This window comes from Oncorhynchus keta, chromosome 7, assembly GCF_023373465.1.
Source record: "Oncorhynchus keta strain PuntledgeMale-10-30-2019 chromosome 7, Oket_V2, whole genome shotgun sequence".
Lineage (NCBI taxonomy): Eukaryota > Metazoa > Chordata > Actinopteri > Salmoniformes > Salmonidae > Oncorhynchus > Oncorhynchus keta.
Window position 1 is genome coordinate 22,038,121 of NC_068427.1, and position 22,856 is coordinate 22,060,976.

Consider the following 22,856-nt stretch of genomic DNA (forward strand, 5'->3'; position numbering starts at 1 on the left):
AGGCGGCCAAATGAGGTGTTGGCTTTAGGGATGATCGGTGAGATACACCTGCTGGAGCGCGTGCTACGGATGGGTGTTGCCATCGTGACCAGTGAACTGAGATAAGGCGGAGCTTTACCTAGCATGGACTTGTAGATGACCTGGAGCCAGTGGGTCTGGCGACGAATATGTAGCGAGGGCCAGCCGACTAGAGCATACAAGTCGCAGTGGTGGGTGGTATAAGGTGCTTTAGTGACAAAACGGATGGCGCTGTGATAGACTGCATCCAGTTTGCTGAGTAGAGTGTTGGAAGCCATTTTGTAGATGACATCGCCGAAGTCGAGAATCGGTAGGATAGTCAGTTTTACTAGGGTAAGCTTGGCGGCGTGAGTGAAGGAGGCTTTGTTGCGGAATAGAAAGCCGACTCTTGATTTGATTTTCGATTGGAGATGTTTGATATGAGTCTGGAAGGAGAGTTTGCAGTCTAGCCAGACACCTAGGTACTTATAGATGTCCACATATTCAAGGTCGGAACCATCCAGGGTGGTGATGCTCGTCGGGCATGCGGGTGCAGGGAGCGATCGGTTGAAAAGCATGCAATTGGTTTTTACTAGCGTTTAAGAGCAGTTGGAGGCCACGGAAGGAGTGTTGTATGGCATTGAAGCTCGTTTGGAGGTTAGATAGCACAGTGTCCAATGACGGGCCGAAAGTATATAGAATGGTGTCGTCTGCGTAGAGGTGGATCAGGGAATCGCCCGCAGCAAGAGCAACATCATTGATATATACAGAGAAAAGAGTCGGCCCGAGAATTGAACCTTGTGGCACCCCCATAGAGACTGCCAGAGGACCGGACAGCACGCCCTCCGATTTGACACACTGAACTCTGTCTGCAAAGTAATTGGTGAACCAGGCAAGGCAGTCATCCGAAAAACCGAGGCTACTGAGTCTGCCGATAAGAATATGGTGATTGACAGAGTCGAAAGCTTTGGCAAGGTCGATGAAGACGGCTGCACAGTACTGTCTTTTATCGATGGCGATTATGATATCGTTTAGTACCTTGAGTGTGGCTGAAGTGCACCCGTGACCGGCTCGGAAACCAGATTGCACAGCGGAGAAGGTACGGTGGGATTCGAGATGGTCAGTGACCTGTTTGTTGAATTGGCTTTCGAAGACCTTAGATAGGCAGGGCAGGATGAATATCGGTCTGTAACAGTTTGGGTCCAGGGTGTCTCCCCCTTTGAAGAGGGGGATGACTGCGGCAGCTTTCCAATCCTTGGGGATCTCAGACAATATGAAAGAGAGGTTGAACAGGCTGGTAATAGGGGTTGCGACAATGGCGGCGGATAGTTTCAGAAATAGAGGGTCCAGACTGTCAAGCCCAGCTGATTTGTACATCATGAAGTGCTTTGAGAGACTAGTCAAGGATCATATCACCTCACCTCCACCCTACCTGATACCCTAGACCCATTTGCTTACTTCCCCAATAGGTCCACAGACAATGCAATAGCCAACCCAGTGCCCACAGCCCTATCCCATCTGGACAAGAGGAATACCTATATAAGAATAAGTTAATTGACTATAGCTCAGCATTTAACACCATAGTACAGTGCCTCTTCAACCTCATGTGGCTGAAGAAATTTGGCTTGTCACCTAAAACACTCACAAACTTTTACAGATGCACAATCGAGAGCATCCTGTTGGGCTGTATTACCGCCTGGTACGGCAACTGCATCACCCTCAACCGCAAGGCTCTCCAGAGGGTAGTGCGGTCTGCACAACGCATCACTGGGGGCAAACTACCTGCCCTCCAGGACACCTACAGCACCCGATGTCACAGGAAAGCCAAAAAGATCATCAAGGACACCCGAGCCACTGCCTGTTCACTCCGCTATCATCCAGAAGGCAAGGTCAGTACAGGTGCATCAAAGCTGGGATCGAGAGACTGAAAAACAGCTTCTATCTTAAGGCCATCAGACTGTTATCACTAATAGAGGGAGACTGTTGTCAACATACGGACTCAAATCTCTGTCCACTTTAATAAATGGACTTAATAAAGGTATCACTAGTCACCTTAAATAAAGGTGTCATTAGTCACCTTAAATAACGATACTTTAATAATGTTTACATATCCTACATCACTCATCTCATATGTATATACTGCTCTATACCATCTACTGCATCTTGCCTATGCCGTACGGCCATCACTCATCCATATATTTATACATACATATTCTTATTCATCCTTTACATTTGTGTGTATAAGGAAGTTGTTGTGAATTTGTTAGATTACTTGTTAGATATTACTGCATTGTCGGAACTAGAAGCACAAGCATTTCGCAACACTCTAATTAACATCTGCTAACCATGTGTATGTGACAAATTTGATGTTAACATTGCCAAAGCAAACTAGATACACTCACAAAAGTTCCAAAATAATGACGACATTACAAATGTCATATTATTCAAAAGGGAAAAAGGGAAAAAGGGAAAGTAAATAAACATAAATATGGGTTGTATTTAAAATGGTGTTTGTTCTTCACTGGTTGCCCTTTTCTTGTGGCAACAGGTCACAAATCTTGCTGCAGTGATTGCATTGTGGTATTTCACCCAATAGATATGAGAGTTAATCAAAATTGGATTTGTTTTCGAATTCTTTGTGGATCTGTGTGATCTGGGGGAAATATGTATCTCTAATATGGTCATACATTTGGCAGGAGGTTACGAAGTGCACCTCAGTTTCCACCTCATTTTGTGGGCAGTGTGTACACAGACGGTCTTCTCTTGAGAGCCAGGTCTGCCTATGGCAGCCTTTCTCAATAGCAAGGCTATGCTCACTGAGTCATAGTCAAAGCATTCCTTAAATTTGAGTCAGTCACAGTGGTCAGGTATTCTGCCACTGTGTACTCTCTGTTTAGGGCCAAATAGGATTCTAGTTTGCTCAGTTTATTTTGGTAATCCTTTCCCAATGTGTCAAGTACTTATATTTTTGTTTTATCATATTTGGTTCATCTAATTGTGTTGCATCTCTCTCTCTTTCAATCTCTGATAGATATAATCTATTCTCTGTTTCTCCCCTGTAGGTTTCTACTGGTCGAAAGTAGTGTACTGTAATGTATGTGAATAGGTTCTGCTGAAATGTACTGCACTATAACAAGTAACGGTTCTAGTCAAAGGTAGTGTACTATATCAGGAATAGGGTGTGTGTATGTGTTGAGTCCCCAATCCTGTCTCAGGATACCTTCCTTCCTCACTCCTTAACTCACTTTAGTTCCCCGAGGAAAATCCTGTATTCCAGAATAATCAGTCCAATCAACATTCATTCCAACTGACCAAGGCTCCCTGGACCAATGAGAGTGAGATATTCCCAACGTTTTGATATGGAAAATCCTTCAAAGAATACATGAAAGGAACTGTCTTTGTTCTTAATTCCTGTGATAATTGTATATTTTATTCCCAGAGCAAGGGGCAGGGGGGATGCCATCCAGAATGCCATGTTACGGACTTGAAAGGGAGTGAGGATGCCAATGAATGGTAGTGACTGGCAGTTTTGGAGTGGTGAGGCCCAAGGAATACCCTCAGGCTAATCTGACATTAGCATTTTGACAAGATTAATGCTTCTATGGAGCACAGCCGGTAGGAATAGCACACACACAGACAAACACATATTCACATATACACACTTATTCATTGACATACACACATGCAAACACTGAAACACGCACACACATCCACATGTATGCATTTGTGCGCGCACACACACACACACACACACACACACACACACACACACACACACACACACACACACACACACACACACACACTATTTGACCGTGCATTCCATTGTAGAGTCAACATAGTGAGGTCCATGAAGTAAGAGAGGAGACCCAGTGTTGTATTGATAAAATTCAGTGAATCAGAAGACGTCTACTAGAGGGCCTCAGAGCCCACTATACAGCAAGGAGACACACACTATACTATACACAAGCTCATTTCCTACCTCTATATACTGTATCTCTCTCTCTCGCGCTCTCATTTCAATTCAAGGGGCTTTATTGGAATGGGAAACACAGCGTAGCCTAGTGGTTAGAGCGTTGGACTAGTAACCGGAAGGTTGCAAGTTCAAATCCCTGAGCTGACAAGGTACAAGTCTGCATTCTGCCCCTGAACAGCCACTGTTCCTATGCCGTCATTGAAAATAAGAATTTGTTCTTAACTGACTTGCCTAGTTAAATAAAGGTAAATAAAAATATGTTAACATTGCAAGTGAAGTCTCTCTCTCTCATGTACATTCCTTATTCTCTACGTCTCTCTATCTTCATCACTCCATCTACATCTCCCACGCCAACTCTTATTTTAATTCATGTCTCTCTCTTGCTTTCCCTGTTAATTCAGTTCAATTCAAGGGGCTTTATTGGCACGTGAAACATATGTTAACATTGCCAAAGCAAGTGTGGTAGATAATATACAAAAGTGTTCTTAACTGACTTGCCTAGTTAAATAAAGGTAAATAAAAATATGTTAACATTGCAAGTGAAGTCTCTCTCTCTCATGTACATTCCTTATTCTCTACGTCTCTCTATCTTCATCACTCCATCTACATCTCCCACGCCAACTCTTTTTTTAAATTCATGTCTCCTTCCATGTCTCTCTCTTGCTTTCCCTGTTAATTCAATTTAATTCAAGGGGCTTTATTGGCACGTGAAACATATGTTAACATTGCCAAAGCAAGTGAGGTAGATAATATACAAAAGTGAAATAAACAATAAAAATTAACAGTGATCATTTAACCTCTTGAATCTAGGGGGCACCATTTTCATTTTTGGAAAAATAACGTTCCCAAAGTAAATGGACTATTTTTCAGGACCAGATAATAGAATATGCATATAATTGACAGCTTAGGATAGAAAACTCTCTAAAGTTTCCAAAACTGAACAAATATTGTCTGTGAGTATAACAGAACTGATATTGCAGGCGAAAGCCTGAGAAAAATCCAATCAGGAAGTGACTCTTATTTAGAATCCTCTGCGTTCCTATGCGTCCCTATTGAGCAGTGAAAGGGATATCAACCAGATTCTTTTTTCTATGGCTTCCCTAATGTGTCTATTGTCACAAGACATAGTTTCAGGCTTTTATTTTGAAAAATGAGCGTGAGCGACAACATTGCGTCAGTGGTCACCTGGTGTCTCTCAGAGTGATTTGTGCGTAATAGACAAATGCGGCCATTGTTTCTCTCGCTCCTACGAAGAAGCCAACCGACCCGATTGATATATTATCGAATAGATATTTGAAAAACACCTTGAGGATTGATTATAAAAAAAACGTTTGCCATGTTTCTGTCGATATTATGGATCTAATTTGGAATATTTTTTCGCCGTTGTCGTGACCGCAATTTCCGGTCGATTTCTCAGCCAAACGTGAAGAACAAACGAAGGTATTTCGTCTACAAAAATACTCTTTATGGAAAAAAATAACATTTGCTATCTAAATGGGAGTCCTGTGAGTGAAAACATCCGAAGCTCAAAGGTAAACGAGTTAATTTGATTGCTTTTCTGATTTTCATGACCAAGCTGCCTGCTTACGAGCCAGGCATAATGCTATGCGAGACTATCGATAAACTTACACAAATGCTTTGGCTGTAAAGGATCATTTCAAAATCTGAGATGACAGGGTGTTGAGGATAGGAGGATAGGGGGCAGTATTTTCACTTTGGATGAATTGCGTGCCCATAGTGAACTGCATACTACTCTGTCCTAGATTGCCAATATATGCATATTATTATTACTATTGGATAGAAAACACTCTGAAGTTTCTAAAACTGTTTGAATTATGTCTGTGAGTATAACAGAACTCATAGGGCAGGCAATCTTCCAAACAAGAAGTAAAATTCTGAATATGGGTCAACTTTGATGTCATCGCCCCCTCCTTTCCCAACAATATATGGATCTGGTAGCACTTCCTACGCCTTCCACTAGATGTCCTCATTCAGTAGAAAGTGGAATGGAGCTTTTGCTGTGAACTTTGACCGAGTGGGAGGGGAAATAGTCACTGTCAAGACAGAATGCCATTTTCCTGTGGCGCATTTCTCTGAGGGTGCTACCGTCGTTCCATTTGGCTGCAGCTGAAAACCTATGATCCGGTTGGAATGTTATTGGATATATATGAAAATAACATCCTTAAGATTGATTCTCTACTTAGTTTGACCAGTTTATTCGACCTGGAATATATCTTTTTGAAGTTTTTGTGCGAGTTGTCCTGGACCGGCGTCAGCTTTTGGGCACGTGAGAAGAAAGTGGTAGCAAATGCAGCTAATTGGACACTAGTATTGGACATTATGGAACAAAACAACGATTCATTGTGGAACTAGGACTCATTGCACTGCATTCTGATGAAAGATCATCAAAGGTAAGGGAATATTTATGATGTAATTTCGTATTTCTGTTGACTCCAACATGGCCAACATGAGAAATACTTTTACGTCTGAGCAGTGTCTCAGATTATTGCATGGTAAGCTTTTTCCACAACTTAAAAAAAAATCTGACAGCGGTTGTATTAAGAACCAGTGTATCTTTAATTATATGTAGAACATGTATCTTTAGTCAAAGTTTATGATGAGTATTTCTGTTATCTGGCGTAGCTTTCTATAATTCCTCCGGATATTTTGGAGGCATTTCTGAACATGGCGTCAATGTAATCCGAGATTTGTGGATATAAATACGCATATTATCGAACAAAACATAAATGTATTGTGTAACATGTCATATGAGTGTCATCTGATGAAGATTTTCAAAAGGTTAGTGATTCATTTTATCTCTAATCCTGCTTTTGTGACTCTTATCTTTGGCTGGAAAAAATGGCTACGTTTTCCCTTTGATTTGGTGGTGGTCTAACATAAATATATGTTGTGTTTTCGCTGTAAAACATTTTCAAAATCGGACATGATGGGTAGATGAACAAGATGTGTATGTTTCATTTGAGGTATTGGACTTGTTAATGTGTTAAAGTTAAATATTTCTAAAGAATATTCTTGAATTCCCTGCGCCACCTTTTCAGCTGAATGGGGGGGTGGAGTTCCCCTCGTTGCATTATGCTAATTAGTGTCAGTTGATGACAAGACTTACAGAAAATGATCCCAAACACACCGCCCAGGCAACGAAGGAGTGGCTTCGTAAGAAGCATTTCAAGGTCAAGTGGCCTAGCCAGTCTCCAGATCTCAACCCCATAGAAAATCTTTGGAGGGAGTTGAAAGTCTGTGTTGCCCAGCAACAGCCCCAAAACATCACTGCTCCAGAGGAGATCTACATGGAGGAATGGGCCAAAATACCAGCAACAGTGTGTGAAAACCTTGTGAAGACTTACAGAAAACATTTGACCTCTGTCATTGCCAACAAAGGGTGCTTTTGTATAACAAAGTATTGAGAGAAACTTTTGTTATTGACCAAATACTTATTTTCCACCATAATTTCATTAAATTCATTAAAAATCCTACAATGTGATTTTCTGGATTTTTTTTCTCATTGTTTATAATGGGGTACAGGTATTCAAATAAGGAAAAGGCCAAATGTGTTTTGTTGAATTTTGTGGTGAGGTTTTTTGTTTATTGTGATGTGTGGTGTGTTTTTGTATCATGTGGTAGAGGGGAAGGTGAGTATGGTACATGTATGCAGTATAGGATATCATTTGCCGTTTTATTTTAAGTGGGGGGGGGTGAGGTTTTAATGAAATGAGAATGTTTCATTAAAGACAAAAAGTCAGCCATCTCTCTCTCCCTTTACATCTCTCCCTCTACATCTCTCTCTCCCTTTACATCTCTCCCTCTACATCTCTCTCTCCTTTTACATCTCTCCCTCTACATCTCTCTCTCCCTTTACATCTCTCTCTCCCTTTACATCTCTCCCTCTACATCTCTCTCTCCCTTTACATCTCTCCCTCTACATCTCTCCCTCTACATCTCTCTCCCTTTACATCTCTCCCTCTATATCTCTCTCTCCCTTTACATCTCTCCCTCTACATCTCTCTCCCTTTACATCTCTCCCTCTACATCTCTCTCTCCCTTTACATCTCTCCCTTTACATCTCTCCCTCTACATCTCTCCCTCTACATCTCTCCCCCTCTACATCTCTCTCTCCCTTTACATCTCTCCCTCTACATCTCTCTCTCCCTTTACATCTCTCCCTCTACATCTCTCTCTCCCTTTACATCTCTCCCTCTACATCTCTCTCTCCCTTTACATCTCTCCCTTTACATCTCTCCCTCTACATCTCTCCCTCTACATCTCTCCCTCTACATCTCTCCCTCTACATCTCTCCCTCTACATCTCTCTCTCCCTTTACATCTCTCCCTCTACATCTCTCTCTCCCTCTACATCTCTCTCTCCCTTTACATCTCTCCCTCTACATCTCTCTCTCCCTTTACATCTCTCCCTCTACATCTCTCTCTCCCTTTACATCTCTCCCTCTACATCTCTCTCTCCCTTTACATCTCTCCCTCTACATCTCTCCCTCTACATCTCTCCCTCTACATCTCTCCCTCTACATCTCTCTCCCTTTACATCTCTCTCCCTTTACATCTCTCCCTCTACATCTCTCTCTCCCTTTACATCTCTCCCTCTGCAACTTTATTTTATTTTATTGATGTCTCCTTCCATGTCTCTGTCTCTAAATTCAATTCAAGGGGATTTATTGGCATGGGAAACATATGTTAACATTGCCAAAACAAGTAAAGTCTCTCCCTCTCTCTCATGTACATTCATTTTTCTCTACATCTCTCTATCTTCATCTCTCCCACTACATGTCTCTCTCCCTCTACATCTCCCTCTGCAACTTTTATTTTATTTTTTATTAATGTCTCCTTCCATATCTCTCTTCATAGTTCCCTCCCTGTCTTTCTACATATTTTCCTCTTTCTCTTTCCATTTCCCATGTTGTTTTTTCTTCTCCTTCTCTCTCTCTGTGCCGCCCTGCATCAGCCTTCTCAATTCTGTTAATCCGTTAGCTTTGAGAATGGAGCTTGTCTAATGTCCTGAACAGCGCTGGATGCCATGCCGTTTCTTCCCGGTAACGGTGGAATAATGGAAATGTAAATAACGTTAAGCTGTGGAGGCTTAAAACAACCTTTTAATGAAGCCGGCTGCATTTCACACAAACAGCAAAGAGAAGACCAAGGAGAATAACACACACACAAACTTGTTTTCCTAAATATGTTTACAAGCAGAAAGGAAGCTATGCTGTCTGTGATCTTGGTGCATGAATATCCATCAGGCTTTGGCCCAGTAAGAAGGTAAACGTGGCACTTTAGAGGCTCAATAGTGTCAATACATCCACTGTCTGACACACACACACACACACACACACACACACACACACACACACACACACACACACACACACACACACACACACACACACACACACACACACACACACACACACACACACACACACACACACACACACACACATCCATTCTACCAGGAGGAGAGTAACGGCCTGAGATAAAGAGAGACAGAGAGAAAGAGGAAGAAGATTGGAGAAGAGAGGAGAGAAGAGAGGAGCGGTGCTTAAAGGTGACCTCTTGTGGGTTAGTGATGAAGATATGGCAGGAGGGGAGAAGGAGAGGCAGGATAGAAGAAAAGATGGAAAAAGAAGTGAGCATTCAATACTGTCCTCCCATATATGAGTGATGGTACTAAATCTGACATTCTGGTTTTCTATGTAATATTAAAGTGATTGATTGTCCCTCATCTAAGTGCAGAGTGGTTTGCGTATATTCATTTAGACATGCCTTTCTTCAACCTTTGACTGAGAATTAGGGTTGCAAACTTTCCGGTAAATTAAAAAAAATGTACAGACATTTTTCATAGGAAGTCAAGCCCAGGAATTTGGGGAATTTTGCAACCTGTTAGAACTCTAGGGGCAGTATTTCATTTTTGGATAAAAAGACGTGCCCGTTTTTAGCGCGATATTTTGTCACGAAAAGATGCTCGACTATGCTTGGAATTGATAGTTTTGGAAAGAAGACACTCTGACGTTTCCAGAACTGCAAAGATTTTCACTGTGAGTGCCATAGAACAATATCTACAGGCAAAACCAAGATGTTTGAGTGACCAGGAAATCAACAGGATTTCTGAAGGCACGTTTTCCATGATCTCCTTATATGGCTGTGAATGGCACAGGAATCAACGGACACTTCCTATCGTTTCCCCAGGTGTCTGCAGCATTGTGACGTATTTGTAGGCATATCATTGGAAGATTGGCCATAAGAGCCTACAATTACCAAGTGTCCCGCATGGTGTCTGCGTGGAAATTGGTGCGCAAAAGTCAGGTCCCAGTATTTTTCCATCCGAATCAGAGAAGAATGCACGCGTCTAGGACTGGCATTTCAATGAAGAGATATATGACCAAACACCTTGAGGATTGATTCAAACAACGTTTTCCATGTTTCAGTCGATATTATGGAGTTAATTCGGAAAAAGTTCGACGTTTAGGTGACTGAATTTTCGGTTAGTTTCGGTAGCCAAATGCATAGTAACAAAACGGAACGTTGTGTCCTACACAAGCATCTTTCAGGAAAAACTGGACATCTGCTATGTAACTGAGAGTCTCCTCATTGAAACATCTGAAGTTCTTCAAAGGTAAATTATTTTATTTGATCCCTTTGCTGGTTTTTGTGAATGTTGCGTGCTAAATGCTAACGCTAAATGCTACGCTAGCTATCACCACTCTTACACAAATTATTGATTTTCTCTGGTTCTAAAGCATATTTTGAAAATCTGAGACGACAGGATTGTTAAGAAAAGGATAAGCTTGAGGACAGGCATATTTATTTCATTTATTTTGCAATTTTCAGAAATCGCTAATGTTGCGTTATGGTAATGAGCTTGAGGCTGTAGTCACAATCCCGGATCCGGGATGGGGCGGCCTAACAGGTTTTAAATTCATAAAAAAAGTTTGCTTATAACAGTGAACCTTTTTTGTGGGATATTTTTTGTCTTCCATCACATGTGCAGTGCGGTCTTCCATCACATGAACAGCTGAGTCTCAAGATCTTGCACACTAATGAGATGCTATTGAGCCCACACTACTACACTGTCTGAGCCAAGGACTACATGCTTTCTGGTAAGTTTTGATTACAATACTGTGTGGGGTGAATATATTTTATATGACATACATGATTTTTTTGTTAACGAGTAAATAGTAGCCTACAGCAAATTGTGTTTAAATCATTTCGAACTTGTTAACAATTTCTGCTAGCTAGTTTTTGCTACCATGTTGGTTTTTAGCTTGTTGGAGCCTGCTATCTGAGGGGTGCTACATCACCTGTTCCATACATGTTTCATTTTAAAACATTTATCTTACAAAGGAGTTAATCCAACTGCTTATTTATCTGTACATAGAATTGTATTATTATTTTTTTACTCATTGTTTTCTAATGTTTACAGGAAAATGCCACGGCACTATCTGATATGTGAAAACAACTCACTGCAGCACATGTAGAAGGAAAAGCTGTGTATATTTGCAAATACTGTGCCAAATCATATGTGAAGAATGCAACAAAGATGCAGAATCATCTGGCCGGGTGCATAAAGTTCCCCCAGTGCTCACAACAAGCAACCTCTGACCTTCTATTCGAGGTGAAAATGATGAATCAGACACCTTATCGATAGCAACAGCTAATGGTCCTCCTGGAATCAGAAGTTTGTTTGACTCAATGGAGGAACGTAGTCATAGCAATGCTGATTGATCGAGCTGTGTATGCAGCTGGTTCACCTCTGATGCTCACAGGCAATGTGTATTGGAAGAGAATTCTGAATGTTCTTCACCCAGCATAAACCATGTCTGGTTGGAGTGGTGTATCTACTCATTTGCTGGATGCAGAGTTCAACAGAGTTCATGTGAAGGTCAATCAAATCATAGAGAAAGCAGACTGTATTGCAATCATCTCTGATGGGTGGTCGAATGTGAAGGGTCATCAAGTTATAGCAGACATCTATCTACCTCACCAAGCTAAGTGAGAAGGATAAGAGCACCACATTGAAACTGCTCAGCAACACCTGTTAGGGTGGTGTTGTCATCATGTTTGACAGTCTCCTGAAGGGGAAGGGGTCTCTACAAGAAATTCTCATATCACAGTCTGCCGATAGGGACAGCCCCATCAAGAGGATCCTCCTGGATGATGTATTTTGGGAGAGAGTGGTAAAGCAGCCTGAAACTCCTGAAACCTATAGCAGTGGCCATTGCAGCGATTGAGGGCGACAATGACATCCTGTCTGATTTTCAGACTCTGCTTGCAGATGTAAGAGAAGAAATCCGTACTGCCCTGCCCACTTCACTGTTGCGCCAAGCAGAGGAAACTGCAGTTCTGAAATACATAAAAAAACATAAAGACTTCTGCCTGAAGCCCATACACACCGCTGGGTACATATTGGACCCTAAGTATGCTGGAAAGAGCATCCTGTCTGGTGCAGAGATCAACAAAGCCTATGGTGTCATCACTACCGTGTCTCGCCACCTTGGCCTGGATGAGGACAAGGTTCTTGGCAGTCTGGCTAAGTACACTTCCAAGCAAGTGCTTTGGGATGGAGATGCAATATGGTAGTGGGGCCAACACATATCTCATCAGTCACCTGGGGGAAGGGACTTTGTGGATCTGAGGCTCTTTCCCCTGTTGCCTCCATCATCCTCCAAATCCCACCAACATCAGCCGCCTCAGAGCACAATTGGTCCTTGTTTGGGAACACACATACCAAAGCACACAACAGGCTGACCATTGCAAGGGTTGAAACATTGGTGGCCATTTGGGCAAATTTGAGGCTTTTTGAGCCTTATAACAAGCCATCCTCAACAAAGTTGGAAAGTGACAGTGACGATGAGGCCTCAGAGTCTGATGTTCAAGAGGTGGACATTGAGGAGGTCCAGGGAGAAGACATGGAAGCCTGAGAGGAAGACAACCAAAGCTTTAGTTTCTAGACTATAATTTTACAAATGTATGTTGAAAACTTTTTTGGGGGGAGATGTGATGGATCATTGTGGATCATTCAATATTCCTTTTCTTTTGCTGTTCAGTGAAATCATCCCATGTGAAGTCAACTCATTTAATTAAAGTTACATTTTTACTGGAAGGATTTAATCATTTGCAATGATGTCTACTTATGATAAGGTAAAAGGTTTCTGTCTCCATATGGTAAATATATCCAATGCAAAAAACATCTACCTTTAAATGGTATTAATATTCATTTGCATATATTCCTGTTAATTCCCATATATTCCCATTAATTCCCAGAGAAAGTTTCCACCTCTGAATATTCCCCAAAATGTCCAACCCTACTGAGAATACATTCTTATTTACAGCAATGGCCTGAGGATGAGTTGCAATGGGAGAGGAGATCCTCCGCTTTTACTTGGCTCATTCACCCCCTCTGCTCTCCCCTGTATGTGCTATGTCCTTCCTAAACTATTCCCCGTGTAGTAACTCGCTACTACTGTATTGGTAAATCATGACGTCTATCCCAGAACCACTCAGCCAAACGAACCATTGACTTGATGCCTGCTTCTAACAGCCCCTCAGAATGGCGAGTTGATCCCTGAGATGCCCGAGTGCAGTAGGCCTATCAAGCTGTCAGGCTATCTCACTTTCAATAACACACACGGGTCAGCGAGTCAACCTCCGAGTCCAGTCGGAGGCCACTTGAGAAACCATGCAGCCAATCAGGCATGGCGAGTTGATCTCTGATTCTCAGTGTGATATTATACTGCTACTTTAAAGTGTGGCTTTGACATCTCAATTACTTTCATAAAACCTTAGAGAGACTGTTGGGTTAGACTGCAGTGTATGGTTTTGGGTGACTTTGCATTCCATTATCCAACCATACTATTTAGAATGACATTTTGGCCATGCATACTGAATTGCATTCTGGTACGGATATTGGGATACAGGCGTTTTCGCAATTATATTCTATATTTCAGTTGCTGTACATTCCGAGCGCTTGGGACAATAAGGTTTTATCTACAAAAAAAGATGATTCTTAAATAATTGGCTTTATATTTACGAACCCACATTGGTTTGAATGGTGTCAGCTATTTCTATCTTCTATTCTTTTGAACTTAACATGAATTGGGGTATTTCTAGTACTATATAGGTAGAGAACATTGAACAGAACAAGGTTATGTCAATAGCTACATTTTGACAAAAATGGAGATGGAACCTTATAGTCCCAAGCTCTCGATTTGTGCTTCTCTCTCTGCAGGGGGAGGGGGGTATTTTGGATACAAGATCTACCTGCATCTGCAGTGGGTAAGGATCATGATATGGAGATGATGAGAAAGAATGAGCGAATAGAGAACAGATAGATGGAGGAAGAGGAGATGGTGAGAAAAAGAGAGAGAGGAAATGAAGGAGGGAGGAAGGGAGAGGGAGAGAGGGAGGCAGCACTATTTGCAGTAGATTAGTTGTTATGGTGACAAGCAGTGGAGAAAGGGAGGTAGTTGTCAGGGAGATGGGGCTGTACTGGGATAATAATGATGTGTAAAAATAACAGTGTTTAATATTCACCCTACCTCTACACCTCACACACACACTCACGCACGCATGCACACACACACCTACACAAAATACACATAAACCTGCTGCATGTAAAATATTGTGTGCTATAGCTTGGAAAAATAAATCATATGTGACTCTGGATGACACCATAATGATGTTTGTTTCAAACATTAGGGCTGTTTTCCTAAAGAAGTTAATCCGCTTTGTGTTTTGTTTCCTTGCCAAGACTCAGTTTCACAGCCAGGTCAAACATGATACAAGTTAGTATTTGACATCCATCCATGTCAGAGGACGTTGGGAGATGGAAACCAGCCACTAGAGGCAACAGTGAGCGCTGTGTCCGTCAAGTAGGTTTTGTTTTTGCTAGAGTGTTGTGGATGGGGATGGGCTTAAGCATCTGTTTCTGGTGACAAATGTTGTATGTTCGCATTCAGCAATCAACCCTTACCTTAACCTTTCGGAGTTAATGCCTAAACTTTACCCTAACCTCAAAATTGGCGTTTGAGAAACATGGATGAACGTCTAATTCTGACGTGAGACTGTGAGAGCTAGTTGGGTATTGCCCTGGCCCTAGTCTGAGTGGGTGCCAGGATTTCCCCCTCATTCTCAGCGTGGAAGTGATCATTTTATGTGTGTGTGTTTCTACAGTACAGGTGGGTGGGTGTGCCTGTCTGAGTGTTAAGACGTTTGACAGCGCCTCGGCTGTGTGCGGATCACTAATTGTAGTTTAAATGCCCTCGGGGAGCTTCCTTGGCTGCTGGTCTTTGTAGTTCTGCTGCTTCTGGGTCTTCCCTCAGGGCATTCCTAAAGCAGCTGGAGTAATCAGCGACATACAGCATCACTGTCAAAGGCACACAGTAGGTATGCAGAGAGCTGTCACCATTGCGCACACACACACACACACACACAAAATAACACACACACACCACACCTTTGCGTCGCACCAGGGGCGTAATAATTAGCATCATAAAAACATCTCATCTGTCAGTTTAAGCTAGAGATGCAGTATCTTTTTTGCAGGGCTGCGTCTCAATCCACCACTTCCGCGGATGTCAGCCTTCTGCATTTGCAGTGGAAGGTGGCAGAGCTATAGTGTTTTTCCTTATCAGGAGTGACCTGAAAATTGCTCTACGACCCCCACAAGTGTAAAAGGACTCATCTGAAGGTAACCCGGTACGGGACAAAACATTTAGGGAAGTAAATAAGGCATTTCCACGTTAAAGTTACACAGGTTATTTCATGGCAAAACATTTTTATCTCTCAGGTAAAGGTATAAGGGCACAAGGTAAGACCTAGATGCAGACATAGGAGGCAGATGGTTTGAGTCTTATTTATAATAATCCAAAGGGTAGGCAAAAGAATGGTAGTGGACAGGCAAAAGATCAGGAGGTACAGAGTGGCAGGCAGGCTCAAGGTCAGGGAAGGCAGACGGGTCAGGCAGGTGGGTTCAGAGTCCAGACAGGCATGGGTCTCAACCGGGAGGACTAGCAAAACAGAGAGAAGGAAATAGCAGGAGAACGGGAAAAACCACACTGGCTGACTTGACAAACAAGACGAATTGGCAACAGACAAGCAGGGAACATAGGAATAAGTGCCCAGGGACTCATGAGGAAAACAGGTGACACCTGGAGGTGGGTGGAGACAATCACAAAGACGGGTGAAACAGATCAGGGCGTGACAAAAGGACAGACACTTCAAAACACTAAGATCTTTTCACTATCTGTGTTTCCATCAATAAATGCGTTATTCAATGTGTTTACACGAGCTAATAGCAGTAAGGCAAAAAAATATATATCTAGAATGGCCTAAAATTCTACTTAAAATAGCGAAATAATGAATGAATTAAAATAAAAACATCTTTAACTAGGCAAGTCAGTGAAGAACAAATTCTTATTTACAATAAATACCTCCTCTGGGTACAGGGGCTGGGATCCACATAAAATGGTGCCGGAGAGGATTTCTGCCGTTTTATGTGCTCCTAAACAACTGTGCTATTTTGCTTGTTTTTTAAACTTATTTTGTACATAATAATGCTGCTACTGTTTCTTATGACTGAAAATAACTTCTGGACATCAGAACAGCAATTATTCACCTCAAACTGGAAGAAGCTTTTTCTGTTAACGAGTCCGATGCGAAAGATATACTGCTTTCTCGGGAACAGGCCAAAATCCCCATCATTTGCGTGAAGAAAAGACAGAGAAAAAGGGGGCTGAGATCTGGCTGCCATCTGATAATTCGTAGGAGAGCGAGTAAACTCCCACTGCCATCCGTTCTATTGGCCAATGATCAAGATTATCCTACCAATGGGACATTAAAAACTGTAATATCTTATGTTTCACTGAGTCGTGGCTGAATGACAACACGGATAATATAGAGCTGGCAGGATTTCCATTGCACCGGCAGGACACAGAAGCTACGTCGGGTAAGATGAGGGGTGGGGGGGTGTGTCTATTTGTCAATAACAGCTGGTGCACGATGTCTAATATTAAAGAAGTACCTTGTGATAAGCTGTAGACCACACTATCTACCAAGAGAGTTCTCAACTATATTATTCGTAGCCGTATATTTACCACCACAAACCAATGCTGGCACTAAAGAACACACTCAACCAACTTTAAGGCCATAAGCAATAAACAAAATGCTCATCCAGAAGCGGTGCTCCAAGTGGCCGGGGACTTTAACTTAAATCTATTTAACCTAATTTCTACCATCATGTCACATGTGCAACCAGATGAAAAAAACTCTAGACCACCAGAAGCCATGGATTATAGGCAACATCCGCATAGAGTTAACGGCTAGAGCTGCCGCTTTCAAGGAGAGGGACACTAATCCGGAGGTTTATAAGAAACAAGCAAAGCGTCAATACAGGATTAAGATTGATTCCTCCTACACCGACTCTGACGCTCGTCTGAAGTGGCAGCGCTTGAAAACTATTATGGACTACAAAGGGAAACCCAGACGTGAGTTGGCCAGTGACGCGAGCTGACGAGCGAAATGCCTTTTATGCTTGCTTTGAGGCAAGCAACACTGAAGCATGCCCGAGAGCACCAACTGTTCTGAAAGACAGTGCGATAACGATATGCGTTGCCGATTTGAGCAAGACCTTTAAACAGGTCAGCATTCACAAAGCTGCAAGGCCAGATGGATTTCCGCGATGTGTACTCAAAGCTTGCACAGACTAACTGGCATGTGTTTTCACTGACATTTTCAACCTCTCCCTGACCGAGTTTGTAATACCTACATGCTTCAAGCAGACCACCATAGTCCCTGTGCCCAAGGAAGCAAAGGAAACCTGCCTAAATGACTACCGACCTGTAGCACTCACGTCGGTAGCCATGAAGTACTTTGAAAGGCTAGTCATGGCTCACATCAACAGCATCCTCCTGGGTACCCTAGACCCACTCCAATTCGCATACCACTCAAAAAGATCCTCAGATGACACAATCTCAATCACACTCCACGCTGCCCTTTCACACTTCACACCTGGACAAAAGGAACACCTATGTGAGAATGCTGTTAATTTACTGGCGGGCCCCAGTGGCTCAGCGTTCAACACCAGAGTCCCCTCAAAGCTCATCACTAAGCTAAGGACCCTGGGACTAAACACCTCCCTGTGCAACTGGATCCTGGACTTCCTGACGGGCCGGTCCCAGGTGGTAAGGGTAGATAACAACACGTCTGCCACGCTGTTCCTCAACACTGGGGCCCCTCAGGTGTGTGTACTTAGTCCCCTCCTGCACTCCCCGTTCACCCATGACTGTGTGGCCAAACACAACTCCAACACTATCATTAAGTTTGATCACCGACAACTATGAGGCAGCCTATAGGGGGGAGGTCGGAGACCTGGCAGTGTGGTGCCAGGACAACAACCCCTCCCTCAACGTGAGCAAGACAAAGGAGCTGCTTCTACACCTGCATTGCTTGCTGTTTGGGGTTTTAGGCTGGGTTTCTGTACAGCACTTTGAGATATCAGCCGATGTACGAAGGGCTATATAAATACATTTGGTTTGATTTGATCGTGGACTACAGAAAAAGGAAGGCCGACCAGGCCCCCATTAACATTGATGGGGCTGTAGTGGAGCAGTTAGAGAGTTTCAAGTTTGTTGGTGTCCACAGCACCAACAAACTATCATGGTCCAAACACACCAAGACAGTCAAGAGGCCACAACAAAACCTTTTCCCCCTCAGGAGACTGAAAAGATTTGGCATGGGTCCCCAAATCCTCAAAAAGTTCTACAGCTGCACCATCGAGAGCATCCTGACCAGTTCCATCAGCGCCTGGTATGGCAACAGCTTGCCATCTGACTATAAGACACTACAGAGGGTAGAAATTGAGATAAAACTGTCCCGTTTGTTGCAGCTCGTTGCAGTCGCAAGCTGCAGTGAACTGAAAAGACTAGCTGCCCAGGGATGGGTGTGCCTTGGGGACCTTTAACAGAATGTGACTGGCAGGCTGCTGAGGGCTGCTGCAGATATCTCAGTTAGGGGAGAGTGAGGCCTAAGAAGGTTTTATAAATAAGCATCTTGTGGGTCTTACGACGGGTATTCAGATATGATGGTATGACCATCTTAAAACAATTCCATATGTTGCTTAGTAACCCCCCCCAAGGCTTAGACTAAATGTTGTTGATGTCTATTCTCCTATCCAAACACAATTCATGCTATTCAGTTACATTTAATTACCAGGAAACCTATTAGTCTGTAATGTGATACATTTGCACACACGCACCAATGCACCGACACACAGAGCATTATAGTTGCGACATAAACATGTGTGTCCACACAAGTAACAAGTAATTGCTTTGATATCTGTAGTATTCGCTCTCAAATCAAGGACACGCGAGTATGTAATGAACAAAGTGTAATTGCTTTATTATCGGTGGACACACGTCAGCTGTATGTGACCAGGCGGAAAAAAACTTTCCAAGCCAAACCGCTACACACAGCCTACATCGTGTGTCATTGGCCGCATAGCTAATAGAACTAATGCGCTAGAAAACAGGCTGCAATCAGGCAGTAATGTTACAGTGTACAGTCAGTAAGCAGTTACACCGGCGGGCCCCAGTGGCAGTAAATTAATAAAACCAAAAGCTTACCTTGACTTGGAAGAGTTCCAGTGTTGTGTTCGATAGTCATAGCCAGCTAGCTAATATAGCATCCATCTGTTTAACAGGGTGTTTCAGTATGCTAAACTAGCTAGCTGCATTTTCCAGCTAAGTGAAATTGAAAGTGAAAAAATTACGAAATATCTCTCTCTCTCTATTTCTCTCTTGCTTCTCCTTCATTTAGGAATACATTAATTTAAAACAATTTTCTTTATCTCTCTTTGAGTTAACTACGCACCACATGTTATGCACTGCAGTGCTAGCTAGCTGTAGCTGATGCTTTCAGTACTAGATTAATTCTCTGATCCTTTGATTGGGTGGACAACATGTCAGTTCACGCTACAAGTGCTCGGATAGGTTGGAGGATATCCTCCGGAGGTTGTCATAATTACTGTGTACATTTATGGAAGGATTGAGAACAATGAGCCTCTTAGGTTTTGTATTGAAGTCAATTTACTCAGAGGAAGGAAGCTAGCTGTCCTCAGGCTACACCATGTTGCTACCCTACAGAGTTCTGTTGAGGCTACTGTAGACCTTTGCAAAATAGTGTGTTTTAAAAATCCTTTTTTAAAATTCACTTAGGAGGATGGTCCTCCCCTTCCTCCTCCGAGGAGCCTCCACTGGCATGCATGCAAGCCCACAAACATGTGTCTGTAAAAGGTTAACACAAGTTACAGCCTGCCAGGCATGTTAGTAGAACACTGTCTGTCTGTCTGTCTCTGTCTGTCTGCCTGCCTGCCTGCCTGTCGTTACACGTGATGGGTCATCCACAGCACTTCAGCATCACACTCAAGAGCCTGGGTCTCCTGTACTGTCTGTCTGTCTGTCTGTCTGTCTGTCTGTCTGTCTGTCTGTCTGTCTGTCTGTCTGTCTGTCTGTCTGTCTGTCTGCCTGCCTGCCTGCCTGCCTGCCTGCCTGTCGTTACACGTGATGGGTCATCCACAGCACTTCAGCATCACGCTCTCAAGAGCCTGGGTCTCCTGTACTGTCTGTCTGTCTGTCTGTCTGTCTGTCTGTCTGTCTGTCTGTCTGTCTGTCTGTCTGTCTGTCTGTCTGTCTGTCTGTCTGTCTGTCTGTCATCTTATAGACTAGGGGTCGGAAAAAGACGACGTCCCGCGGGCTAAAATCAGACATGAGTGAAAAACAAATAAACGTTATTTTTAATTTTATGAAATTTTGTGGGGAGAAATACACAAATCACCAGAAATTCAGCTAAAAATAAGTTTCATTTAGGAAGTCTTTTCCCGAGTACTCCCAACAAATCAAAAAAGAGACGTGATCGTGTCTCAATGTAATCATGGCATTCAATTATTGTCATTTTCAAATACAATCTCTTTTTGGGCTTTGTGGTCATGATAATTATGTTCCTCCCCCCAACCATTCACTGCGGTATTGGTAATGTATTCTCACTGCAGATATCAACCTTAGAGTGGTGCTGATAACTCTAGGCATCCACAGTTATTAACCATAATCAATGGCATGTTCCTCATCCATTAAAAAGGAGTTTGCAGGATCACCAGGAAATCCTGTGCAATCAATATCTCTCTTAACATACTCCGCTTATGAAAATCAATGGATCTGACCGAACTGCATTGTATAAATAGGCTGCTTCTGTAGATGTGCATGTATGGAGATAGAAATATAGATGTGCATATATAGAGAGAGAAAGAAAAAGATGGAGAAGGTGAGAGAGAGAAAGTTATATAGAGATAAAGAGGGAGGGAGAGAGAGAAATACAGATCGAGAGAAAGAGAAAGCCACAGATGCACAGGGATGCTCTGTGTGGTTCCTATATCCACATACTCCAGCAGCAGGTGTAGGGCAGGAGAGAGCAACACTAGGCACATACGTACAGGTAACCTCAAAGTAATCAAAACACTTGAGTAAATGAGGGGTACAAAGCAGGTGCTTCCACATACAGTAGGTGTGGTTCCTGAGTGAATTAAGCAATCAACATCCCATCATGCTTAGAGTCGTTGTATAAAAATGCTGAGAATGCCATTATTTTGGCTACTATGGCTATGCCCCCATATAATGACAATGTCCCCATCCACATGGCACGAGTGGTCCCTGAATGCTTTGAAGAGCACGGAAACCATATACCATGGCTGTATCAGCCACCAGATCTCAACCAAAGAGAACACAAAGAAGAGAAGACCAAGAACACCAACAGAGATGCAGGATAGCGTCATTCTAGAAATGTCAAGCAGGCAGATCAATGGTTCCATGTTACCCTGTCTATTGCCATATATCAGTGTGTACACATGTCAATACAGACCACTTGGCTGTCAACACACCATTATACTCTCTTCCTGGGATAGAAATGAATGACAGATAACAATACTCAATACAAACAACACTATAAGACAGACACACAAACACAACAAGCTTTCACTGCATCTAAACTTGTTTATTTTATACATTCCACATGTGAAGGAACAACTGCACACAGTAAGTGTGACACTGACTCATCAATAAAATATATGAAATAAATAAATATTAGGTTGGTGGTGAGCAGTGGTATAAAGTACTTAAATAACATTTCTTTAAAGTACTACTTAAGTAGTATCTTTACTTTACTATTTACATTTGGTCAACTTTTACATTCCTAAGGACAATAATGTACCTTTTACTCCATACATTTTCCCTGACACCCTGACAGGAAAATGGTCTAATTAACACACTTATCAAGAGAACATCCCTGTTCATCCCTACTGCCTCTGATCTGGAGGACTCACCAAACAGACATGTTTTGTTTGTAAATTATGTCTTGGAGCGTGTCTTGGAGTGTTTTGGGGTGTGCCCCTGGCTATTCCAAAAATAGTGCCGTCTGGTTTGCTTAATATACGGAATTTTAAATGGTTTATGCTTTTAGTTTTGATGTACATTTTAGCAATTCCATTTTACTTTTGATATTTAAGTATATTTAAAAACAAATACTTTTAGACTTTTACCCAAGTAGTATTTTACTGGGTGACTTTCACTTTTACTTGAGTTATTTTCTATTAAGGTATCTTTACTTTTACTCAAGTATGACAATAGAGTACTTGTTCCACCACTGGTTGTGAGTGAAGTTACGTCCCTGCCCCGACAAGGAACATTGAGGCCTTGGAGAAGGGCTACTATATCGAAGGTGGAATCTATTATAACCTGTTGCTCTTTGATCACACAAAGTTTCCCAATGTACCTACACCTTGAGCCCAGTCATGTACTGTACACACTAGCAATCTA

The 22,856-nt window shown here is 42.4% G+C and overlaps 1 protein-coding gene across 8 annotated transcripts in view; it reads right to left on the reverse strand.

The window, feature by feature from the left end:
- il1rapl1a (interleukin 1 receptor accessory protein-like 1a) overlaps window positions 1-22,856 on the reverse strand; it is a 402,960-nt gene that overhangs the window by 312,810 nt on the left and 67,294 nt on the right. The window contains exon 1 of one of the 8 annotated variants that reach the window (XM_052522248.1): window positions 19,617-19,838. The exons of the other annotated variants lie outside the window; for them this stretch is intronic. Coding sequence (XP_052378208.1) covers window positions 19,617-19,656 — 40 coding nt within the window. The 5' untranslated portion in view covers window positions 19,657-19,838. Of the gene's footprint in view, window positions 1-19,616; window positions 19,839-22,856 lie in introns of those variants that run through there. 8 annotated transcript variants of the gene reach the window in all.